General features: G+C 42.6%; 1 protein-coding gene across 1 annotated transcript in view; it reads right to left on the bottom strand.

Annotated features, from left to right (window-relative positions):
- The window catches only part of LOC106556061 (tetraspanin-36), a 33,044-nt gene extending 9,832 nt beyond the window's left edge, over positions 1-23,212 (bottom strand). The window contains exons 1-4 of the mRNA XM_087715325.1: positions 22,988-23,212; positions 3,148-3,339; positions 2,148-2,222; positions 1,014-1,109 (exon numbers count right to left, since the gene is read on the bottom strand). Of these exons, the coding sequence (XP_087571451.1) occupies positions 1,014-1,109; positions 2,148-2,222; positions 3,148-3,339; positions 22,988-23,047 (423 nt within the window). The 5' untranslated portion in view covers positions 23,048-23,212. The remainder of the gene's footprint in view (positions 1-1,013; positions 1,110-2,147; positions 2,223-3,147; positions 3,340-22,987) is intronic.
- Positions 23,213-23,623: the final 411 nt, after the last annotated feature.

Here is a 23,623-nt window from a genome sequence, read left to right as displayed (position 1 = left end):
ACTGACTGACTGACTGACTGACTGACTGACTGACTGACTGTCTGTCTGTCTGTCTGTCTGTCTGTCTGTCTGTCTATCTATCTATCTATCTATCTATCTATCTATCTATCTATCTATCTAATCTAATCTACCGATGGCAGGAGTGTCAAACTCTATTTCATTGAGGGCCACATCAGGCTGTGCTTGACCTTGGAGGGCTGGGCGGGGGAGGGGGGGAGGCATGGCCATGGTGGGCATGGCCAGCTCCACGTCACTCATGTCAGGGGCTGGGGGGGGGAGGGGGTGTTTTCACCATCAGAGGCACAATGGGCCAGTCCTTTGCTGTTTCCAGGCTGGCCCTACGAGCCAGATCTAAGCACCCCGCGGGCCAAATCTAGCCCGCAGGCCTTGAGTTTGACACCCCTGACATACGGCATCTACCTACCTACTTACCTACAACTGTTAAGTTAGTAACTCAGTTGTTAAGTGAATCTGGCTTTCCCATTGACTTCTGCTTGTCAGAAGGTCTCAAAAGCTGATCACATGACTCTGGGACATTGCAACCATCATAAATATGAGTCTGTTGCCAAGCATCTGAATTTTGATTACATGACTGTGTGGATGCTGCAACGTATGTAAGTGTGAAAAACGGATGTAAGTCACTTTTTTCAGTGCCACTGTAACTTGAAGAGTCACTAATCAAACTGCTGTAAGTCAAGTACTATCCATATTACTTTCTCCATTCACTTTACAGTAGATTTGCTCTTTTTCTTTCATCTAGGGATCACAGATCTATGTTTCTCTGCTATTGATGCTGATTGGCCACAGTTCAGTAATTCTTTCAAAATGTATATTCTAACCCAACTCCAATTCAAAATCCCGTTTTGTTCTTAAAAACAAAACCACCACCAAGGAAGGAAATCACAACCAGAATTAACGTACAGCAGGATAAAAATACACGCATGTTTCCAAAACCAATATCGTTGTTATCGGGAACCGAGACACAAATGCTAGCTCAAAACCAGTTTTCCTACCTCCTGCTGCAGGTAATCTACCCTACGAGAGTCTTTCGATTGTCCATCGTAGGCTGCAAATGCTTTCGACATACTGTCATGGACCTCAGTTATTATCTGTGGCAAGAAAAGAAAGGCACAGATTGTTATTACATCGCATCTTTTCATCCATCTGAAATGCAATGGAAAGCATTAAGCCTTAAAAAGGCAAGATTTGTGTTATCAAATAACAGCATCACTAAACACGTGGCACGTCAAAACCGCGGTCCACTAAAGCGCGCCCGATTAAAGCGCGTACGTGACGTCATCAGCAGCGCGACAAGAAAGAAAAAGGGCGCTTTAAAAAGTGCTTTTAAAGCAAGCCGATTCACATAAAGGTAAGGGTTAGGGTTAGGTTTAGGGTTAGGGTTACGTTAAGCGTTAGGTTTAGGGTTAGGTTAAGGGTTAGCGTTAGGTTTAGGGTTAGGTTAAGGGTTAGGTTTAGGGTTAGGTTAAGGGTTAGGCTTAGGGTTAGGTTTAGGGTTAGGTTTGGGGGGGTTAGGTTTAGATTTACGCGTTAATTTTAAGTTTCCCGCTCACAGCGTGCTGTTTTCGTCGCACTGTGATGACATCACGTACGCGCTTTCGTCAAGCGCGCTTTAGTCTACCCCGGTTTTGTGGTGGAACCCACTAAACAATGAGGTTTTGCTCTCCTTCTCTGCAGCTGCAAATAAAAGGGTTTAAGCACGGGCGACCCAATTTAAAAAGGCAACAAAAGATTATTTAACAACGAAGACTTAAGGTTCCAAAGTTTTCTAAGTTTGTTTGTCCATTAATGCACAGCATGGTGGCTCAGCGGTTAAGACACTGGGTTTATGGCTGGAATGCTGGCAGTACTGGTTCGAGCCTTGAGCACCAAGCAATGTCATGAGATCCCGTCCCTGCCCCAGCTCCTGCCATCCTAGAAGTTTGAAAACATGCAAATGCGAGTAGATAAATAGATACCACTTTAGTGGGTACCACAGGGATGCTGCAATGGTCAAGCGAGGACCAACTGCAAGTCACTTTTTTTAAGGGTCCTGATAACTTTGAGCGATCATTAAATGAATGGTTGTTAAGTTGAGGACTAGTGGTGTTGTTTCATTACCTGGATGATCTTTAGGTATTTTCACTCACCTTTCCTTTGTAAACAAATCCGAGCACAAAGGCTGCCATTTCTGCACTGAAGATCAGCACGATAATGACCAAGAACTGAAGAAAGAAAAGAAGATTTAAGCAGAGAGACACATGTGATCTTCTTCAGATGTTGCCAACAAACCAACCTTTGGAAGATTTGACTGTTCTGTGGAAAGATCTACCCTCTTTCAAGATGTGTGGAATTCTGGGAGTTGGAAGTCCACATTTTCAAATTGCCATAGTTGAGAAACACTACTGTAAGCAGAAGGAGTTTTTAGATATCTGTGGGCATGATGGGATCAACCCTCAAGCAAGTTACAAGTTTCAGGATCATTTGAATCCAATAATTTACTAATTATTACTAAATATTACTAAAAATAATTTACTAAAAATTATTATTATCTCTTCCTACTAGGCAACAGCAAGAGTCCAGGAATGGGGGACTGGGAATGGGATATTTTCTTTTGGACTTCAGGCCTGACACATTCTCTACTGTCTACTTTATATTGTGGAAAAATGGAAGGGGGGGATTATATGGAGTTGGGTGATATGTAGCCATAACAACATTCTTCTTAGAAACTCAAGGTCATCTTTGTCTCTGCACCTGTCCGGCTTTGTGGCAGTGGAAGATTGGACCATATGATGAACTTGTGGGTGTTGGGGCAGGATCTTAAATTTTCAACTGGGTAGGGAAAACCTGGAAGCTTTCAGATTTGGGTTTTCCCAAATGTGCCAACGTGGCTCTTTTAATAAGTTGGAACTTTGAGGAATCCTTTGCCTCGGACTCTGATTTAATTTTGGACGCAATTTGGAACCATGACACAGATATTTACTCATTGTGCCCAGAGAGAGAAATATCTGCCCCTACCTAGGATCGAACTCACACCCCGATTGTGAGGTGAGACCTACACCTCTAGGCCACTGCACCAATCTCCAGCATCACCTCCATGTAATGGTATTATTATAAACAAAACCACCAGCCGCCAGGTCCTATTCTTACCACTCCGAGGCCAATCTTGGATTCACGAAGGGTGGCACAGCAGCCAACTATGCCAAAGACCAACAGGACCACAGCAACGGCAATGATAATGATGGGCGGCAAGAGAGCATCTCGGTTATGAAGAAAGGGGTCGTATTCCTGGTAAACGTTGAGGACGTGTGCGCCAACATAGAAGAGTCCAGCTGATGCACCCTTTAAAAGATAAGGAGATGGTTTCAAAGTTTAATTCACTCCATCAGCTTAAGTTAGGAGATTTTCTACCACCCTACCTCCTCTATAAACCCAATGGACTCCTTCCAACAGCGTCTGGTACAAGATTCACCCCAGTTTCTATGTCACTGCCAGCCACCCAAACTGCAAGCAAAATCTAATTTATACTTATACTATTACGTCTGGTTTGGAGGTATTACTGTTTCGGAAAGGAAGGTTGTGCAGAGAGTGGTGAGGATAGCAGAAAAAGATTATTGGAAGTTCACTTCCTTCTATCCAGGACGCAGCATATAAAAAGATGCTTGACCAGAATCCGCAGTATTGTCTGGAGCGCTACAAATCCTCTCCATAACTGGTTTTCTTTGTTACCTTCTGGGAGGAGACTTTGCAGTATCTGAAGCAGAACAACTACATTCTGTAACATCAACTTTCAAGACTCGCTATGTATTCTAAATGTTCTGTGATTTATCCATCCATCCATCCATCCATCCATCCATCCACACACAAACACACACACATCCTGTTTCCCTGAAAATAAGATCTCCCCGGATAATAAGCCCAATCGGGCATTTGAGCGCATGCACTAAAATAAGCCCTCCCCTGAAAATATTGCAATACAGCAGCAGCCATGAAGGTGACCACGCTCGCCTCCTGTACCCCAAAAACAATAAGATCTCCCCAAAAATAAGGCCAAGTGCTTATTTTGGGGATCAGAAGAAAATAAGACCCTGTCTTATTTTTGGGCAAACACGGTATATATGAATGAATGTGTATATGTTTGAATGTATATGGAGAGAGATCATAATTCATTTTTATTGATCTTGTTATAAAGAAGATTCTTAGTTATCTGGGTTGAGTTGTCTGGAAGTTGAGTGGACTTCTGGAAGCTAATCATTACCATGGCTCAATTTCCACACCTTGATATGAACTGAGCATGGGAGGAGAGATGTGGGGTTCCAATACATTAGCCATAGATCTCCCCATTTCTCTTGCTGAGAGCCAACACTACCAAAGAACCACACGGAGCCACGTCTTTTGAATGACAAAGTGGTCAAATGCCCAAAGGATGATGGGACAGCAGAAAAAGGCTTCCTCGACAGGCCTTTGAGAAAGGAGCAGCGGTGAAATTCATTTTTTTTTTTACTACTGGTTCTGTGGGCAGGGTTTGATGGGGCTGGCAGGGGAAGGATACTGCAAAATCCTCATTCCCTCCCCCACTCTGGGGCCAGCCAGATGTGGCATTTGCTGGTTCTCTGAGCTACTCAAAATTTCTGCTAACAGTTCTCCAGAACCTGCTGAATTTCACCCCTGGGCAGGAGGGGTGAGTGGTCTGCCCTTACCTGCTTCTTTCTAGGGCTAAGAGAAACTTACTGGCCCATGAGATAGGATTCCCAGTCACCCAGTTTTATCGGGATATCTTAACAAACTGGCACTGCTAACTTGAAAATTCTGCACTTACACTGAATTTAAATCTATAATCCCTTTGTACTAACTCAAGAGCAGTACTAGGTACCAAGGGATGGGCAACTCATGGCCTCTTTATGACTTGTGGACTTCAACTCCCAGAATTCCTGAGCCAGCATGGAATTCTGGGAATTGATGTCCACAGATCATAGAGAGGCCATAGATGCCCACCTCTGGTCTACCACATACATTCTGGGAACTAGTTTTGAAAATTGGCAAAGCAGAGTGGAAAATAAAAATATGAAAAGAAAGCCGGTGATATGTCAGAATTGAAGTCCTGGAAAAAGAATGGGAAGGAGCCTGTTTTTCAAGTCTCCTCACAGCTACGGAAACTTACTAGGTGACTTTTGAGTCCACCAGAATTACAAGTTGGTTGTTGAGGAGAAAAACTGGTGAAGGGAACGTTACGCTTGTGCCTGATTTTTTTTTTTTTAAGGAAAGGCACGGTTTCATCTAATGAGTGAAGGAAGGCATGAATGAACAACAGATAAAAACACTTGACTATGAATCATATGCAAAATCAAAACTGAAAAGGCCACGTGAGACAAACTCATGCGATGCAAGTCGTAATTTGTCATGCCCTTAAAAACAGAACATTTTCCTCCCCTGCCTAGTTATCTTCAAAACTCTAGCAGGGGGTTGGACTAGACGACCTTCAAGGTCCCTTCCAACTCTGTTATCTTGTTATGTACATTAGCTTCAATGAACCCAAGGAGACTGGTACAATGTTTATTTGGCATTCGAAAGACCAAATTATACCATTGGTTCTTCTATTTCACCTATCGTCCTTAACTTATGGCCATAACTGAGATCAGAATTTATGTTGCTATAGAAGGCGGTTGTTTGGTGACTTGCGTCCAATTGCTTATCATTATTAAGAGAGTCCCTATAGTTGTTTAGTGAGTCATGCAATGGCTATTAAGTGATCCAGTCCCGTCCCCCCCCCACATTGACTCTGCTGGGAAAGCCACAACGGCAATCACACGATCCCAAATGATTGTAAACACATGATAAACACGTGCCTGTTGCCAAGTCCCACTGGATCGTGCCTGCCAACCTAGGGGGCAGGCCAGTGGTGGGTTGCCAATATTTTCAATACTGGTTTGGGTGCGTGCAACATTTCTGCGCATGTGCAGAAGCGTCAGGCGGGTGGAGGGAGCCAGGAGCAACCCACCTCTGGGGTAGAGGTGTGTGTGTGTGTGTGTGTGTGTGTGTGTGTGTGTGTGTGTAAAAGAGAGAAAGAAAGAGAGCACTATAACCAATAAAGTTTGTTACGTTAGATTCCCTGGGTCTCCAATGAACCCATTTGTGCCTGTGTTCTGACCCGGCCTTTGAAGAAGCAAGAAACAGAGTCCCCCTCTTTATTTACACCTTGGGAATTCACTGCATTCACCAACAGAAAGTCGAGGGAAGAGTCCTACAAAGAGGTAATGTATTTTTCGGAGTATAAGACTCACCAAGATTTTGAAGAGGCAAAATTAAAAAAAAAAAAGTTGTTGCACTCTGCAGACCTCCCCAAAAAGCCCCCCCCTTTTTAAAAAGGGCATGACTAGCCTTGTAGAGTGTTCCTGGGGCTGGGGGGGGGGATTCAGGGAAAAACGGGTCGTTTTTCACTCATTTCTGCCCTCCCTCCTCTTTATTGTAAGCCGCCCAGAGTCCTTCGGGCGTGGGCGGCATACAAGACCAATAAACTCAAACTCTATAAACCTCCTAAAGGCTCTGCACGGCCATCTAGGTGAAGCGGGGTGGGGTTTCAGGAGGCAAAAAATGCTGTTTCCTCCCAGATTTTCAGCCTTTTTTTTTTAGGGAAAAGGGTGCGTGTTATACTCCGAAAAATACGGTAACTGAAGCATTACTCCTTATCAGCTCATTAAGTTAAATGCAAGGCCTGAGCAGCCAGCAGAAGGCTGCAAATTAAATCAGAGAAATAGACAAACCTCAGTTTTTGCAAGGCAGTCAATTGTCCCACAAAACACACAAGGAGTAATTTTCTAGAAATGTGAACGGTTGTCTGCAACAACCAAGCCACTCCCCTTTCCTCCTATTTACTCCCCCGCCAGGGAGGGGCCATTCAGCGTCCACATTTGTTTTGCTTCCCAAGCCGACTCATTGTCCTCCATTGTTCACCTCTCCTATCTGCTCTGTGCATACATGCATCTGGAACAGGCTCCAGCTGTTCCTCCTCCTCACTCATCTCTGCCTCTCCGGTGACTGGGAAATGCCGGACGGCCCTGGCTCTATCTCTGTGTCCAACGCTGAGCCTTCCCCAGGCTCCAGAACTGGCCCAGGTTCTTCCCCAACCTCCTACTCATCCGAAACTGATGCCAGCTCTGCTGGCAGCTGGCAGGCCACAACAATGTGTTTGGTTGAAAGTGATTTGAGTATGGCTGTTAACCAGAGCTATGAGCGAGTGACCACAAGCCAAATCGGGGAGCGCATACTGTTAAACAACAGCTAAAAGATGTGATCTAATGACTGAGCTCACTTACAGGTAGTCCTTGACTTACAACGGTTCATTCAGTGACCATTTAAGGTTACAAACGGCACTGAAAAAAACCTGACACGGTCATTTTTCACACTTATAACCGTTGCAGCATCCCCATGGTCACGTGACCTTCTGACAAGCAAAGTCAATGGGGAAGCGAGATTCACTTTACAACCGTGTTACTAACTTAACAACTGCAGTGGTTCAATTAACAACTGCGGCAAGAAAGATCGTAAAATGGGGCAAAATTCAATTAACTGCTGTCTCGCTTAGCATTAAGAATTTGGGGCTCAATTGCATTGGTAAGTGGAAGCATATCTGTATTTCTTCTCCGCAGCCTAATTTTCATAAAATCTTACCTGATGGAAGAATCTCATACAGAGCTTGAAACTTTGCACATTTCTCTCACTTTATAGTCCATTCAAATAAATATGTGATTAAGATTATGAATAATTCTTGCTCCCGTGATTATGATTGATTATTGGTAAATTTTACTGATGTGTATGTGCCAAAGAAAATGAAGTGTTAATGCAACTGGAGCATTACCATTCTTGACTGAAACAGAGACTTAATCATCTCATTTTTGGTTGCAAGATAGAAAACAATTCAATTCAATTCAATTTATTAGATTTATAGGCCGCCCAATCCCGGAGGACCCAAAACAAAACATCTCTGTACAGGTAGTCCTCAACTTATGACCACAATTGAGCCCCAAATTTATGTTGGCAACGGAAAAATTTGTTAAGCAAGTTTGCTCCATTTTATGATTTTTCTCACCACGTTTGTTAAGTGAATCACCGCCGTTCTTAAATTAGTAACAGAATAGTTAAGTGAATCTGGCTTCCCCATTGATTTTGCATGTCAGAAGGTCACAAAGGGAGAACACATGATTCCGGGACACTGCAACCATCATAAATGTGAGTCAGTTGTCAATCAACTGAGTATAAATCACATGACCATGGAAATATTGCAACAGTCGTATGTATGAAAAATAGTCGTAAGTCACTTTTTTCAGTGCTGTTGTAACTTTGAATTGTCACTAAATGAACGTTCGTAACTGGAGGACTACCTGTGTACGCTACTGAAATACAAGACTCCTTTGCGTTTTATCTTGCTACGTTTTTCTACTGAAGCTTTACCCAACGTGTTGCAATCCTGCACACTTTCCCAGCGTCTGCAGTGGCTGGTGCAACTGATGTCCAAACATCTTGACCACATCAAGCAAAGGGGTCAATTGAACTATTTGTTCATTTCTTGGCCTCCCCGGTACTCAAGGTATTTCCTTGTGGTTCTTCACACAAGTACACTCAACATTTCTGGTACATTAAAAATGGGATCTTCATATCAAGAGGTTAATGGGGAACATATGGGTTAGCAGGGCAGGCAAATTTGATCACCCCAAGTTTAGAAAATTTCGTTCCTGTTTAACCCCCGAGATGAAGCAAGAAAAAGAAGGACTCTCAGCCTATCATTTAGCCAATTGCAACAAAACTTTTTATCAAGTGTTCTGGCGAAAATCCAGACAATATTCTTACGCAAGAGAATAACAGTAACAGCTGTAGGGAGATCCTTGAGCATATGTTGGCGTAAGAATGACTTCAACCAGTGGCTGAAATACTGTATTTCATATTTGTATCTTGCCTTTATTATACTTACAAACGCAGGTAAATCCTTGACTTACAACAGTTCATTTAGTGACTGTTCAGAGTTACTGAAAAGGCACTGAAAAAAGTGACATGATCATTTTTCACACGCATGTCTCCTGTGGCATTCCCCATGGTCACATGATTTATATTCGGATGCTTGGTAACCAACTCACATTTATGACGGTTGCAGAGTGCTGGGATCATGTGATCACATTTTGCAACTTTCTGACAAGGAAGGGGGAAGCCGGATTCACTTAACAACCGTGTTATTATCTTAACAACAGCAGTGATTCACTTAAGAAATGTGGCAAGAAAAGCCGTAAAACGGACCAAAACTTATTCAACAAATGTTTCACTTAGCGACATAAATTTGGGGCTCACATGTGGTTGTAAGTCAAGGACTCTTTGTTGTTAATGCTTTAGAAGCCCTATAAAAGTACCCAGAAATCCTATCTTTACCACTAGCAATGAGGCAAAGGGGCTGGGCAGTGGTGGGTTCCGGATCCCGTTGCAACCGGGCCGGGTGCCCACCATGTGCATGTGCGCAGCGCGCACGTACATACGCACTGCCCATGATGCTCCAGCTGCTTGGCGGAGCGTCGTGCAGGCGCCGTATGCTCCGTGCATGTGCGCATACCGGTGGTATCCCACCACTGGGGCAGGGGAAAAATAGCAATATAGCAGTAGACTTATATACCGCTTCATAGGGCTTTCAGCCCTCTCTAAGCGGTTTTACAGAGAGTCAGCATATTGCCCCCAACAATCTGGGTCCTCATTTTACCCACCTCGGAAGGATGGAAGGCTGAGTCAACCCTGAGCCGGTGGGATTTGAACCGCTGAACTGCTGATCTAGCAGTAGCCTGCAGTGCTGCATTTAACCACTGCGCCACCTTGCGCCACCTTGCATTTGAAGATGCTTACTCACAATTTCCAATTTCTATCACAAGACAATGTACTGTAGAGTTATCTTCAGGCCACCCGCCAGGTTGAATACAAGAAATTTTTTCCGATTATAAATTAAGAATTTTTCAGCAGGGATAGCTTCCTGCGGTTTATACATTAATGTAGATTCCTCAAACAAAGTCTTCTATCTGTTCTTATAATTACGGAAACTTTATGGGGATAGCGTGCTGCTGTGGAGTAATCATTTAGCTGCAAAAGCTCATTATGTAAATGCATTCAATATTTCTTGCTGTGAAATGGGAACATTCCTCTTTGTAGGGTTATAAAATGTAATTTAACTGAGCTATACTACAATTTAATCAAACAGTTAGACAAAATAGAAGAATTAAGAAGAATTCCAATGCTTTAACCAAAAGGTACCTTTTAACCGGATGTTGTGGCATGTTGCTTCCTCTCCCCAATCGAAATATTTAAGGGGGGGGGGAAGTAAAGACACCTCCACACATTGCTTTCCAAATGCAAAATAACTAATGCCAATTCACATTACAGGTAAACATGCACAGGTTCGGGCAATCCTCTAGGTAGGATTCTGCCCAATTCGGCGAAAACCCCCAAATGCCATCCCTGGCTGGCCACACCCACCTTTACCTCGCACCCCGCCCCACCCATCCCAGGAATCTCCACGCGGCCTGTTCAGGGAGGGAAGCTGGCCTACTTGAGGTTCCGGGCTTGTTTCTGGCCTCCGGGGGGCCTCTGCAGCCCAGGGGAAGTAATTTTCCCCTTCTCAGAGGCTCCAGAGCTTGGAGAGGGTGAAAAACGCCCCCCGCCATGGTGCAGGAGGCCAACTAGGCCACACCCACCCTGGCCACGCCCGGGGCAGCGAACCCGTTGCTGCAATTTTTGAAGCCCACCGCTACAGCTTATGACCATAACTGAGCCCACAATTTTGGTCGTAAGTCATAACAGTTGTCAAAATAGGTTGCCGCGTGTACTGTGTCTAATTTTATGACCTTTTCTGCAACGGATGTCAAGTGAACACAGCGGTTGTAAAGCCAGCAATATAATCCTTAAGTGAATGCTGTGGTCGTTAAACAAGCAAACGCCGCAGTGGTTACACAAACTCAATGTTCACTATAGGGCCTTTTTTTTTTTTTGCAGGAAATTTGAAATAGTGACCAGTTTGGGGCAAAAACATTGTCAATTGTGGTCACATGACCACGGGGCATTGCAAATGCCTGTAAATGCGGACCGGTTGCCAAATGCCCAAAATGTGATCATGTGACCACTAGAGTGAGGTCAGATATTGGGACCTGTTTTTTTTGGGGGGGGGGGTGTCCATCATAACTTTGAACTATTGTTAAACAATCCGTCATAACTTGAGGATTACTCATAGTGTTTAGAGCCGAGGTGGCACAGTGGTTAGGGTGCAGTACTGCAGGCCACTTCAGCTGACTGTTATCTGCAGTTCAGCGGTTCAAATCTCACCGGCTCAAGGTTGACTCAGCCTTCCATCCTTCCGAGGTGGGTGAAATGAGGACCCAGACGGTGGGGGCGATATGCTGACTCTGTAAACCGCTTAGAGAGAGGGCTGAAAGCCCTATGAAGCGGTATATAAGTCTAACTGCTATTGCTATTGCTGCTATTCCAATACTGGGGAAACAGGTTGCCTTACTGTTCAGGCCAAACAATTTTCCTACTCTTAATTTTGATCTGCATACTGCATTTTCCTGCAGGTTTCCAATGTAATATTTTTCTTGTGATTGCCATTTGGAACATGACACCCCAGAGGTCCCAATTAAACCGATTTACTGCTAATGATTTATTACTAATCATTCTGTTTCTCTGTTTCACAATAATGGGTGTGTGTGTGTGTGGATACAATAGCCTCTTTCCAAGTAGCCCTTCTTTCACAAACACAATTGGGACTGGCAATTGGTTAAACAAAAATGGTTACTAGATGAAAATTGTGACTGCTCTTATGATTTGACCTCAGCTCTTTCCTTTAGGGAAAGACTTGATAGGTGGATAAAAATGCCAAATCCAGTCAAAACATCTGGTTGGTTGGTTGCGCAACCAAACACAGCAATGTTTATATCTAAGGGGCTGCCATAAAATAGGAGGAGTCAACAAAGCAGGACAAGAAGCAATGGATGGAAACTAGTCAAGAAGAGAAGCAACTTGGAAATAAGGAGAAATTTCCTGACAGTGAGAACAATTAATCAGTGGAATGGCTTTCCTTCAGATGTTGTGGATACTCCAACAATGGAGGTTTTAAAGAAGAACTTGGACAACCATTTCTCTAAAAGGGAATAGGGTTTCTTGCTTGAGCAAGGGGTTGGACTAGAAGACCTCCAAGGTCCCTTCCAACTCTTCTGTTATTCTATGAGCCGAGGTGGCGCAGTGGTTAAATGCAGCACTGCAGGCTACTTCAGCTGACTGCAGTTCTGCAGTTCGTCGGTTCAAATCTCACCGGCTCAGGGTTGACTCAGCCTTCCATCCTTCCGAGGTGGGTAAAATGAGGACCCGGATTGTTGTTGGGGGCAATATGCTGACTCTGTAAACCGCTTAGAGAGGGCTGAAAGCCCTATGAAGCGGTATATAAGTCTAACTGCTATTGCTATTGCTATGGTGTGGAGCTGGGCGGACTAAGAGATTTCCAGAAGACCTTTGCTGGCAAGAATAGTTACAACTTCAGATATGAATGATCACCTTCAATTTCAATGTGCTGGGAATTATTTTAGCCCCACATTTATGAAATATATGCTACAGAGCATCAGGACAAGAACAGCTTCTAATAAACAAACAAGCAAACCCTTCTTGTGGTCTTTCTGGAAGAAGCCTGAAAATCTAACCCTCTTGAACTTAAAGTTGACAGAACCGGAAAGATATGTGCAACTATTTGTGTAACCTCCTCCTCCTGTAGTTTCTTTTGAGTTTCGTTTTGTTTCATGTTTTGTGAGAATCTAGGCACCGTTCTTTGGGCAGGGAGGGGGAACAAAATAGATTGACCTTGGGATGCTATGGGTATCCTGCCTGTTGTGGTTTCTTCAAGAGCAACTCCAAAGATTGTTTAGTTTTGTGGTGCTGTGATGATCCTAAAACACAGTTTTCTTAAAATTTGGCAACTTTGGCTGGGTGTTGGAAGTCCACACACTTTTAAGTTGACAAGGCTGTGAAATCCAGCCAATATAATAAAAGGGACCTCTGCAAGGATTACTATTATTGCTATGGAAGGCAATTAAACTTTCTCCAATTGAGTACAACTTGTTGTACAGGACAATTCTGTGTGTGGCAACCATTTGGTCTACACACACAAAGCTGGAGGTTGGTCTTGTTCTGGGCTTGGTTCCACTGATAGTCCTCAACTTATAACCATTTGTTTAGCAACTATTTCAAATTACAATGGCACCGATTCACTTAACAACTGCAGTGACTGGCTCAACAACCTTGGCAAAACGGTCATAAAATCAGGGGCAACTCACAAAACCTCCATTCTGGTCCCAATATTCTCCTAAGTTGAGAACTACCCATATTAGACTTATTGCCTTGCTCCCTCATTGTGTGATAATTGTTTAAACAATTATTTAAAATTTTCCTCCAATATAGGTAAACATTGACTTACGATCACAACTGAGCCTGGAATTTATGTTGCTAAGTGAGACATCTGTTGAGTTTTGCCCCATTTTATGACTTTTCTTGCCCCATTTGTTAAGTGAATCACTGCAGTTAAATTAGTGACACAGTTGTTAAGTGAATCTTGCTTCCCTATTGACTTTGCTTGGCAGGAGGTCGCAAAAGGTGAACACGTGACCCCAGGACACTGCAACCGTTATAAATATGAATCAGTTGTCAATCATCCGAATTTTGATCATCTGACCAAAGGGAGGGTACAGCGGTCACAAGTGTGAAAAATGGTCATAGGTCCCTTTTTTACGGTGCTGTTGTAACTTTGAACAGTCACTAAATGAACTATTGTAAGTCGAGGATTACCTGTATTAAAGTCTTTATTTCCCACTTCAAATATTGCCCTAGCAGTGTCCTAAATCCAAAACAATGATGCAATCACATTCCTGTTAATAGAAAGTACACTTTGCCATTTACTTTTCTATTAGATAAAAGATTACTGATATATGCCACCTGCTTTTAACTTTCAGTGTCAAATATTGAACTCTCGGGAATTAATTTAGCCAAATAAAATTTCTGGATATAGACGATAAAAACATATTTTGGATGAGAAAAGTTAATAAAAAACACTAAACAATCATTAAATTAAATATAAACCTGTTGAATGTGAACTATACAGAATCCATGGATTTAATTTCATGTTATGATGAATTATTTTTTTGACTAATCACACCAATATGTCCACTAAACTTACAGAGTCTGAAAGTAATTCTGCTTTTCTTCTAAAACATTTTTAGTTGGGCCATAAAAATTCAGAGTACAACATGTAGATCACACATTTTGACATTGTTATCAAGTGACATCCATCTGATATTTCTCCCTCAACAAACAGCTTTAAAAAGCTAATAAATTAGCCAGACCTCTTGTATTATTTGGAAGTACCACTTGGAGAACTCTGATCTACCCAAACGTTGAATAATATGTTTGTTTGTTTTTTAGAACATGAATCTACAGAAAAACAAGAATTCTGAGAGCTGCAACACATCTACAGCCTGCTTAACTGAAGAAATCTGGACTAGATCCAATTTTAATTTAATTTATTCAATTTAGGCACTGTCTGACTCGGGGCAGTGCACAATAAAACCAAAACAAAATAGAAAATAAAATGTAGCATTATAAAAGAAAAGAAAACCCAAAGGCTAGTCTAACTAACAATATGCACACTTTGAAAAGAATCTGAAAGGTACCAAAAGCTAGGATAATGGCCTAGGTTGGATAATTGATTTCCTAAAATTCCCTTCCTAAAATTCAGTTCCTTTCCCTTCCCTTCCCTTTATGGAATGTACATAAGAATGTATTCAAAATGCAATTTCAATTAGGAATCTGGGGCAGTTCCAACCCAAGCTAAATTTAACTTGCAAAAGGAGAAGTAGATATGGAAATGGCAGAACAGCTTCATTTAGTTCCTTTAACTTAGGCAATTTGGCACCCGGATGCATTGGCACGGAGAGGGCGGCTGTGCCATTTACACACCCTGACCGGCTTTGAAGATGAAACACTGCTGCAATTGTGAAGATCTTCCTTGCACCAGAATGTCAAGTGCAGAAGCTCCAAGGCCTTCAAAAGCTTTGCTTCAGGTGGTCATAAATCACAGTGAAGATCAGAGGAGGGGAATTTCTGACAGCTTCAGCCCTGCTCAACCTTCCACTTTAAGCGTGAACAATTCAAACCTTCAGGTCTGGCAGACTGTTTCTTCAGAGCTGATCTGGTCCTTCCTCCTTTTAGCAACCCTTCTCCCTTCCTGCCCTGCAGTGGCATCTAGATTAAACAAGATCTTCTTTGTAATGCCAGCCTGGAGGGGGAATTTTCAGCAGGGAAGAAAGAATAAGAAGAAAACAAAGAGGCAGTTGAATAGAAGCAAAGTGTCCCTAATTATGGAAATACAGTAGTGATTGTACTCCATCTGGCATTATCAGCCCTGACCTTGATCTGTGTCCTATTTGAAGCTACATAATTTAAGGAGGTCTTAGATAAACTGGAACAGACTCACTGAAAGAGAGAAATGAGAGGGACAATAGCAGGCTGGAAATTGAAAGGGGAGGATAGTTATCCTTGAGTAAAGAAGGAACATGATAGTACTTCTAAATGCCCTGAAGGGGTGTCCAGTTACAGAAAAGGTAATTCCCAGAGAAAAATCCAGTTCCTTAGGGAGGTGGCAGCTTCCCTAAATTTGGATTTCCTACACTGAACAAAAAAATGAACAAGAGGGAGTAAAACTCCATCCTAATTTTAGAACATTTATATACCCCCAACCACATGTTGTAAGAGAGACCCTCCATAGCTAATGAACACAAACTTTCATTGACACCGTAGAGTTGTTTTTCTCAGCCTCAACTCTAAAACGAGTGGACTTCAACTCCCAGAATTCCCCAGCCAGTATAAGTTCTGGGAGTTGACCGGTGCATGAATTCTGGGAGTAAGATCCATGCAAGTTGCAAGGTTGAGAAACACCGATATAGACAAGCAACAGCAAATATGAGGTTCCTTTCAGTGTCATATGAAAAATAGTCCATGCACGTGTGCCTTATTAACCCAGTACAGGGTTAAATTAAGGTGTCCTTGGTCTCAATTCCAGAGAATTCATTCATGGAAGTCCCATCAATTCCCTGGCTCAGCTGATAATGGATCAGAGCCTGTGGCTTAGTGGTTAACACATCTGCCTAATATGTAATATAGCCCAGGTTCGAATCCCAGTAAGGGTATGGCTAGCTGATGAGAGCTAAATAGCTTGAAATAGATCTATACTAGTCTCCCTTTATTTATTTATTTATCAGCACAAATACTACACAAATGTAACAAAGGCAACAGTAAAATATTGGGTTTTCTGTCTGGATGGTCTCTTGTGACGAGCCGATGGACAGAGAATGGAAGCAGTTAGCTTCCTCCCATAATTGGGGCATACCAGGGGTTTTGACTTTATATATATAAAAAGTCACAACCCCTGGTATATATATATATATATATATATATATAAACCAGCATATATATATATACCAGCATATATATATGCTGGCATATATATATATAAACCAGTATATATATATATACCAGCATATATATATGCTGGCATATATATATATAAACCAGTATATATATATATATACCAGCATATATATATGCTGGTTTTGTTGTATTTGGGTGTTTTCCCGTGTAAGATTGAGATTGTCTTGGCAATGTTTCGGCAAGGTCTCACTCGCCATCTTCAGGCTGGTGTGTTTGGCTTAAAGCGTGGTCGGAGCTGCCATCTTTCTATAAATCTTGGTGGAGGTGTGTGGAGTGCTGGCTTTGTTTCAGTAAGTGGAATGATTAGTCGTGTGGTTGGACATGAAATTAATTTTGAAGGAGTCAGGTTCATCTCCAAAACTGAACACTTCAACAAGAGAATAATTATGGAAGCTATCGAAATAGAGAAACACCCCCAAAACATGAATAAACGTGACGATACCTCCCACCCTAGTCAACAAACGAGCCCCACCCACTACCCAGGCCGTTACAACACAAAACAACGGACACACAGCCAGCACCAATCAGCACCAATCTACCAATCATGATACAACCACACGACCAATAATTCCACTTACTGAAACAAAGCCAGCACTCCACACACCCACACCAAGATTTATTGAAAGACGGCAGCTCTGCCACGCTTTTAAGCCTCAAAACACCAGTCTGAAGATGGCGAGTGAGACCTCGCTGAAAATCAATCTTACACGGGAAAAGACCCGAATACAAGACCAGCATACCTACACCCATGAAAATCTACGAATATGTGTGTGTGTGTGTGTTTGTGTGTGTATGTATATCTATATCTATATTAAGATGACGAATGAGACTTCGTCGAAACGTCGCCAAGACATCTCCAATTTTACGTGGGAGAAAACCAGAATAACTAGAGACCTACATCTATATCTATCTATCTATATATAATTGACAGACAAAAGTCAGGTTCCAAAGATTAAAAAGAAAGCCTACTAACAATGGTTTTAAAAATTGCAATGATAATCTAGAGAAGAGAGATTGGCAAAGCATGTCTGGGGAATTCTGGGAGTTGAAATCCAGATATCTTACAGTTGCAAAGGCTGGGAAGCACTGTGTCAAGGCTCCGACTAATGAACCCAAGCAAATCAGAACGCTTGAGACTGGACTCCTTCTCCAAGATCTTTACTGAGTGCATCATTTCGGCACAGTTTCAAAGGACAACCAATTCTAAATCTTACTTGCCATTACAGTATAATTAAACTGGGAAAATAATCACCACCCCCAAGTGTCACAGGTCACCTTGGCCAATTGGGTTAATTGATAGGCTCTCCAGGCACTCCTTCCCCGACCTTATCCGTTGCTAGTAGGGATGACCTTGGTTCTCAGGAGAAAGCTCTCTGTTGTGCCTAGTAAGGCATTCTTACCACCTTTCCCCCTTCCCCCTCTGTGTGGCAACTGAGGAACAGAAAAATAGTTCTGTTCGAAGTTGACATACAGCTGTAAAGAATTCATGAACATCCCTTGTAGAAAAGTTCAGTTTTGAGGCACTTAACACACTTTTAAAGGTTATAAGGTTCAGCATAAGGCTAAGGCGCTCAGCTTGTCAATCACAAAGGTGTGGCAGCTCGGTGGTTCGAATCCCTAGCGCTGCATAATGGAGTGAGCTCCCATTCCTTCTCCCAGCTTCTGCCAACCTAGCAGTTCGAAAGCATGTAAAAATGCAAGTAGAAAAATAGGGACCACCTTTGGTGAGAAGATAACAACTTTCTGTATGCCTTCGGCGTTTAGTCATGCCATCCGCATGATCATGGAGGTGTCTTTGGACAGTGCTGACACTTCGGCTTTGAAACGGAAATGAGCACCGCCCCCTAGAGTTGGGAACGACTAGCGCATATGTGCGAGGGGAACCTTTACCCTACCGAAGGTTCAGCAAATATTCCCCCCCCCTGTGGAGAACCCTACATTTCGGTTTTTTCTGCCAAAAATGAAAACCAGCCCTTTGCTGAACCTCTGGGGTTTTTCAGGAATCCAGATTCTGAGAAACAGCCCCAATGCTTGCAGTTCTAAGAGAGCAGATGTGGTCTTCACCACTATTGTCAAACATGACGCAAGATGGTGTGGGCAGCCAGTGTGAGAAGATAGCAGCTAGTAAGATCAGCAACAGGTGCATCCTGTTTCCCCTTTAAAAGTCAAACCATTTTCGAGTTATGCTTGACTTCTGTGGCTCACACTGGCACGCAATTTTCTTGGTAAGCGCGAGTAAGTGCTTTGCCACTGCCTTCTGAGATTTTTTTTTTGCAACTTTCCAATCAATCATTCTGGGGTTTCTACCTCCAATCTCAAGAGTAAGTGGGTCCAACTCAGCTTTTTTTTTAACCCTGCCAAAGTCAACAATTTGTGAGCAGCCTTGGCAGAAATGAATCAGCAATCGTACCCAAATTGCGATTTCCTCTATGGTATTTTGTTTTTCACTCCCATAACTTACCGTATTTTTCAGAGTATAAGGCACACCTTTTTCCCTCAAAAGAGAGGGTGGAAATCTGAGTGCATCTTATACACTGGATAGAAGCATTTTTGGCCTCCCGAAACCCCACCTCCTTTGCAAAAATGGCTGTGCATAGCCTTTAGGAGGCTTCAAGAGTGCTCCTGGGGGCTAGGGAGGGCAAAAATGAGCAAAAAACAGGCAATTGTTTGCTCGTTTTTGCCCCCCTCAACCCCCAGAAACACTCTATAAAGCCTCCTAAAGCTATGCATGTGTTTTGTTTTGTTTTTGACAAAAAACGGGCCCGTTTTCACAAAATACAAGCCGTTTTTGGGAAGTCTGCAGAGTGCAAAAACTTTTTTTTTAAATTTGCCTCTTCAAAATCTTGGTTTGTCTTATACTCCGAAAAATATGGTACTTTATTCGTTTTTTCCTGCCTCGTTTGAGGAAGTTAAGTTGGCAAGGGATATCAAAAGAGGCATCAGTTCTTTCTGCAAGCTTTCAATCAGAGCTTGGCAAAGGAACCTATCCTAGAAGGTTATCTAGCCTGCTTAAAGTTCGAATCCCTAGCACCGTGTAATGGAGGTGAGCTCCCGTGACTTGTCCCAGCTTCTGCCAACCTAGCAGTTCGAAAGCACGTAAAAATGCCAAGTAGAAAAATAGGAACCACCTTTGGTGGGAAGGTAACAGCATTCTGTGCGCCTTTACCATTTAGTCATGCCGGCCACATGACCACAGAGACATCTTCGGACAGTGCTGGCTCTTCGGGTTTGAAACGGAAATGAACACCCTAGAATCGGGAACAACTAACACATATGTGCGAGGGGAACCTTCACCTTTACCTTACTTGTAGATTGATGATTTTCAATAAATCTGCTACCATTACTAATCTCATTTATTTCACAATAACATCCGTTTAAGATGCATTCCCAAGACACATAACGCTTTGAGGGGGGGGGGGGGGAACAGGATGGATGGATGGATGTGAGAAAGGACTCAATTCTCCAGACTTCTTTTTGAAACCCAGTTTCTGAGAAACCATTGACTCAAAATCATTTTTCTTCCTCATTCCCAAAGTCACTTCTTCCACAATTGTGCTGTATGGCCTTATATGGTTTACTCCTCGTGATAGACACTGATTTATCATCACAACGTCTCCAGGAATTCAAGGAAACATACACAATAGGCCAGAGGTGAGTTCCTACCAGTTCGCACCTATTCGGTAGAACCGGTTCGTCAAATCTACCGAACCGGTTAGAAGAGGTTCCACCAGTGGACTCGGAAAGCAGGCCACACCTACAGAAGAGGTTCCAAAAATGTTTGAAACCCATCACTGGCAAGGATCTTGTAACTTGACAGCTTTAAGACTTGCATGCTTCAATGCCAGAGTTTCTGAATAGCTACTTAGACCGACCTAAGCACTAATTCATAATTTCATATCCGGTCACATGGGCGGCAAGCCACTCCCACCCAGTCACATGGGTGGCACCCACTCCCACAAAGGAGGCCACACCCCCAGAGTAGGTTCCAACAATTTTTGAAACCCACCACTTCAATAGGCAGTATTCACTGTATTTTATCCCCACATCATCCCCGTGAGGTATATTTTTGATTGGGAGATCCACACTCCCTGCATCAAAAATCCAAAATCATGATATATGTAATATCACAAAGGTTTAGTATTGTTAAATAGACTAACATGAGGCAATAGAATGATGTTGTATGTATGATTTTAATATCTAGAATATTTTGTTCAAAATGATGGAATAACAATTGGAGTTGAACAATTGATGTATAGTGATGCTATATGTATGAAGCCAATACCTTGAATATTTTGTTTAAAATGAAGGAAGAGCAATTACAGTGGAACAATTGATATATATAACAATAATAATGTATTTATGTTTACCTAATGGACAATTTGTGATTCGTTATATAATTGTAAGTGGTGATAATGGAAAGGATGCATAAAAATTTGTAACCAAACGACATGCTATATGAAAGAATTGAAGGTTGTATGTTTTTATGTTTTGTTTGTTTTTTGTTTAATTTTTTTTTAAAAAAAAATCTAAAATCACCCAATGTAATGTACAGTATGGTCACGAATTAGGATTTAATTTGGGATTATTTCTGTTCAATTCCTCAACGACATTGTGGTACTTCCCCCCCCCCCCCAATGTTCTCAATTCTACAGCAAAGCTGGCTAGGGAATTCTGGGAATTGAAGTCCACCCAGCATAAAGTTGGCTAGGAACTAGAAACTAAAAGCCATCTATCTTAAATTTGGCTGGGGAATTTAGCAGGTGAGCCCCACCTATCTTAAGAGCTGGCTGGGAACTTTGGATGTTGAAATCCACCTTTCCTAGAATTGCCACTGTTAGAAGAAATGTCCTTCTGGGTTCAGTTCCAAGGGAGGGAGAAAGATACTGGAAACACGGAGCCTGTTTGGAAAGATGGTTTTAATGGTGGACAGGATCACATGGCTTGAGGCTCCTAGGTGAAAAGGGAAGATATGCTGAGAGTCCCTGGGTTTTATGCCCTCTCTCTGGGTTTTGAACTTCCTAGGGCACAGGAAGAATACCCTGATCGGTTGCTGTCAGAGGTTATAGCTACCTTTGTAGGTTATCTGTGTGCTAAGTTTGGTTGAAACTTGTTGGGTGGTGCAATGAAGGGCAATGGAATGGGGTAATCTTTGTTATGTAGAATAGACTCACCCAGACCTTAATGGCCCATTAACAAAGGTGGAGGGGCTGAGTTTTTACTTCTCTTTTTAGGGGTGAAAAATCTGCCTTTTTAATATTTCCTAAAATGTTGTATTTTTCTAGGAGTGGGGTGGGTGCTAACTTCCTGCACTACTAAACACTAATGTAGAAGCAATCCTTGATTTCAGACAAAAAATAAATTATTCCACCTAAATATTGCTGGTAGGGATCAGCAGAACCACCAATCATCCTGTAACCTGGTTCTTTTGGAAGAAATCTTAAACAAAATGGGCCTCACTTCTGAAAAGTAAGGAAGGCATCACAAATATTTCAGCTTCTTAACAAATATATATATCTGACCCCTAAATGATTCCAGTTGCAACCGGAAAAAAAAAGCCAAAAATTAGTTGATATCTCAGAGATGTCAGACTGCATCTAAAGACTAATTTACACAATTGCACTAGATTATACTTTAACCCTGGAACTGGGTTTACACAAACTAGAACAAACTATGGTTAACAAGCCCTAATGGACGTTCTCAAACAATATACCAGGCCAGAATCACACTCGAGGTTAGCAGACTGTATAAACCAAGCCAGTGCATAACCACCTTTTGAGGTTAACCCCGTAGTTCAACTCGGCAGAAAAAACTTTCTAACTCTGAGAAAAATTTGGGAGTCCATCTTCCCTTCTTTCTAGCCACCATCCTGTTCAGTTTTCCTTGCAAAATACAGCTGGTGGTGCCCCAACCATCCTCCGCGCGGTTTTATTTTATTAATTTGATTTGTCAAGCATGTATGAGAAAACAAGTATGAATATAACATATAAACATGTAAATATAAGCAGGTATAAGCATATACATAATGAGTACAAATAAATGGGAAGATTAGGACAGGGATGGTAGGCATCCTGATTAAGCCCCTCTTACAGACCTCTTATGAATGGGGTGAGGCCCACGGTAGACAGTTTAAGCAGTGGTCCCTAAAGTGGGGTCCCCGTCCCATGGGGGGGGGATTTGATTTTTTAATGGGGGCAATTTGAACCTTGTTTAAACCAAGCCTTTTGGGCTTCCTCCGTGTGAGCAGAGTTCACTTTTTGAGTAAAGAAAGTATTTCTAAGGAGGTGGGTCAGGATTTTGGAGATGCTTAGGTGGGGCATGCCCCCCCCAAAAAAACGTTAGGGACCCCTGGTTTAAGGTTAAAGTTTTATTTTGGGGGGGGGTTGAGGATGTTCATTTCAGAGGAAAGGTTCTGAGTAAGAAGGATGGGAGCTTCCCAGGGACTTACCCAGAAGATGAAACTGATAAACAGCAGCACGCTCTTGGAAACAATCACCCCAAAATCCATCTTTGCTCTTCCGACGCTTTTCCAAAAAGAGAGAGAGAGAGAGAAAAGGGGAAAATTAGAAACGCAGCAGCTCGTTCCCCGGACCGAGAAAGTAACGAGACGCAGTTCGGACTCGCGCGAGGTACTTTTCTGGGACTCTCTGCCAGTTTATCACATGACGTCCTCGTAACATGCTAATTCCTGCACAATGCAAACCAACACCTTACTGTAACTTCACCGCCCCCTCCCATCGCCATTATTTTGACTAACCAGGCTACCGCCGGCTTGCTAAAATAGCTGCAGGGAGTTACCGAAGAGTTCCTAGTAGCAGGCTCGCCAGGAAAATGATGATGACACACACCCCCGCCCCCCTGCTGCTAAATAAGCCTGGTGCAAACGCCACAGGGCTGGTTGTGTTCACAAGACACGTTAACCCAGTGTTTCTCAACCTTGGCCACTTGAAGATGTCTGGACTTCAACTCCCAGAATTCCCCAGCCAGCAAGCCTGGTGCAAACGCCACAGGGCTGGTTGTGTTCACAAGACACGTTAACCCAGTGTTTCTCAACCTTGGCCACTTGAAGATGTCTGGACTTCAA

The sequence above is a fragment of the Thamnophis sirtalis genome, unplaced genomic scaffold, assembly GCF_051295495.1.
Source record: "Thamnophis sirtalis isolate CommonGarterSnake01/CBP01778 unplaced genomic scaffold, rThaSir2_p1.2 scaffold_5, whole genome shotgun sequence".
NCBI classification, from domain to species: Eukaryota; Metazoa; Chordata; class Lepidosauria; order Squamata; family Natricidae; genus Thamnophis; species Thamnophis sirtalis.
This window is presented reverse-complemented; position numbering and strand designations above follow the sequence as displayed.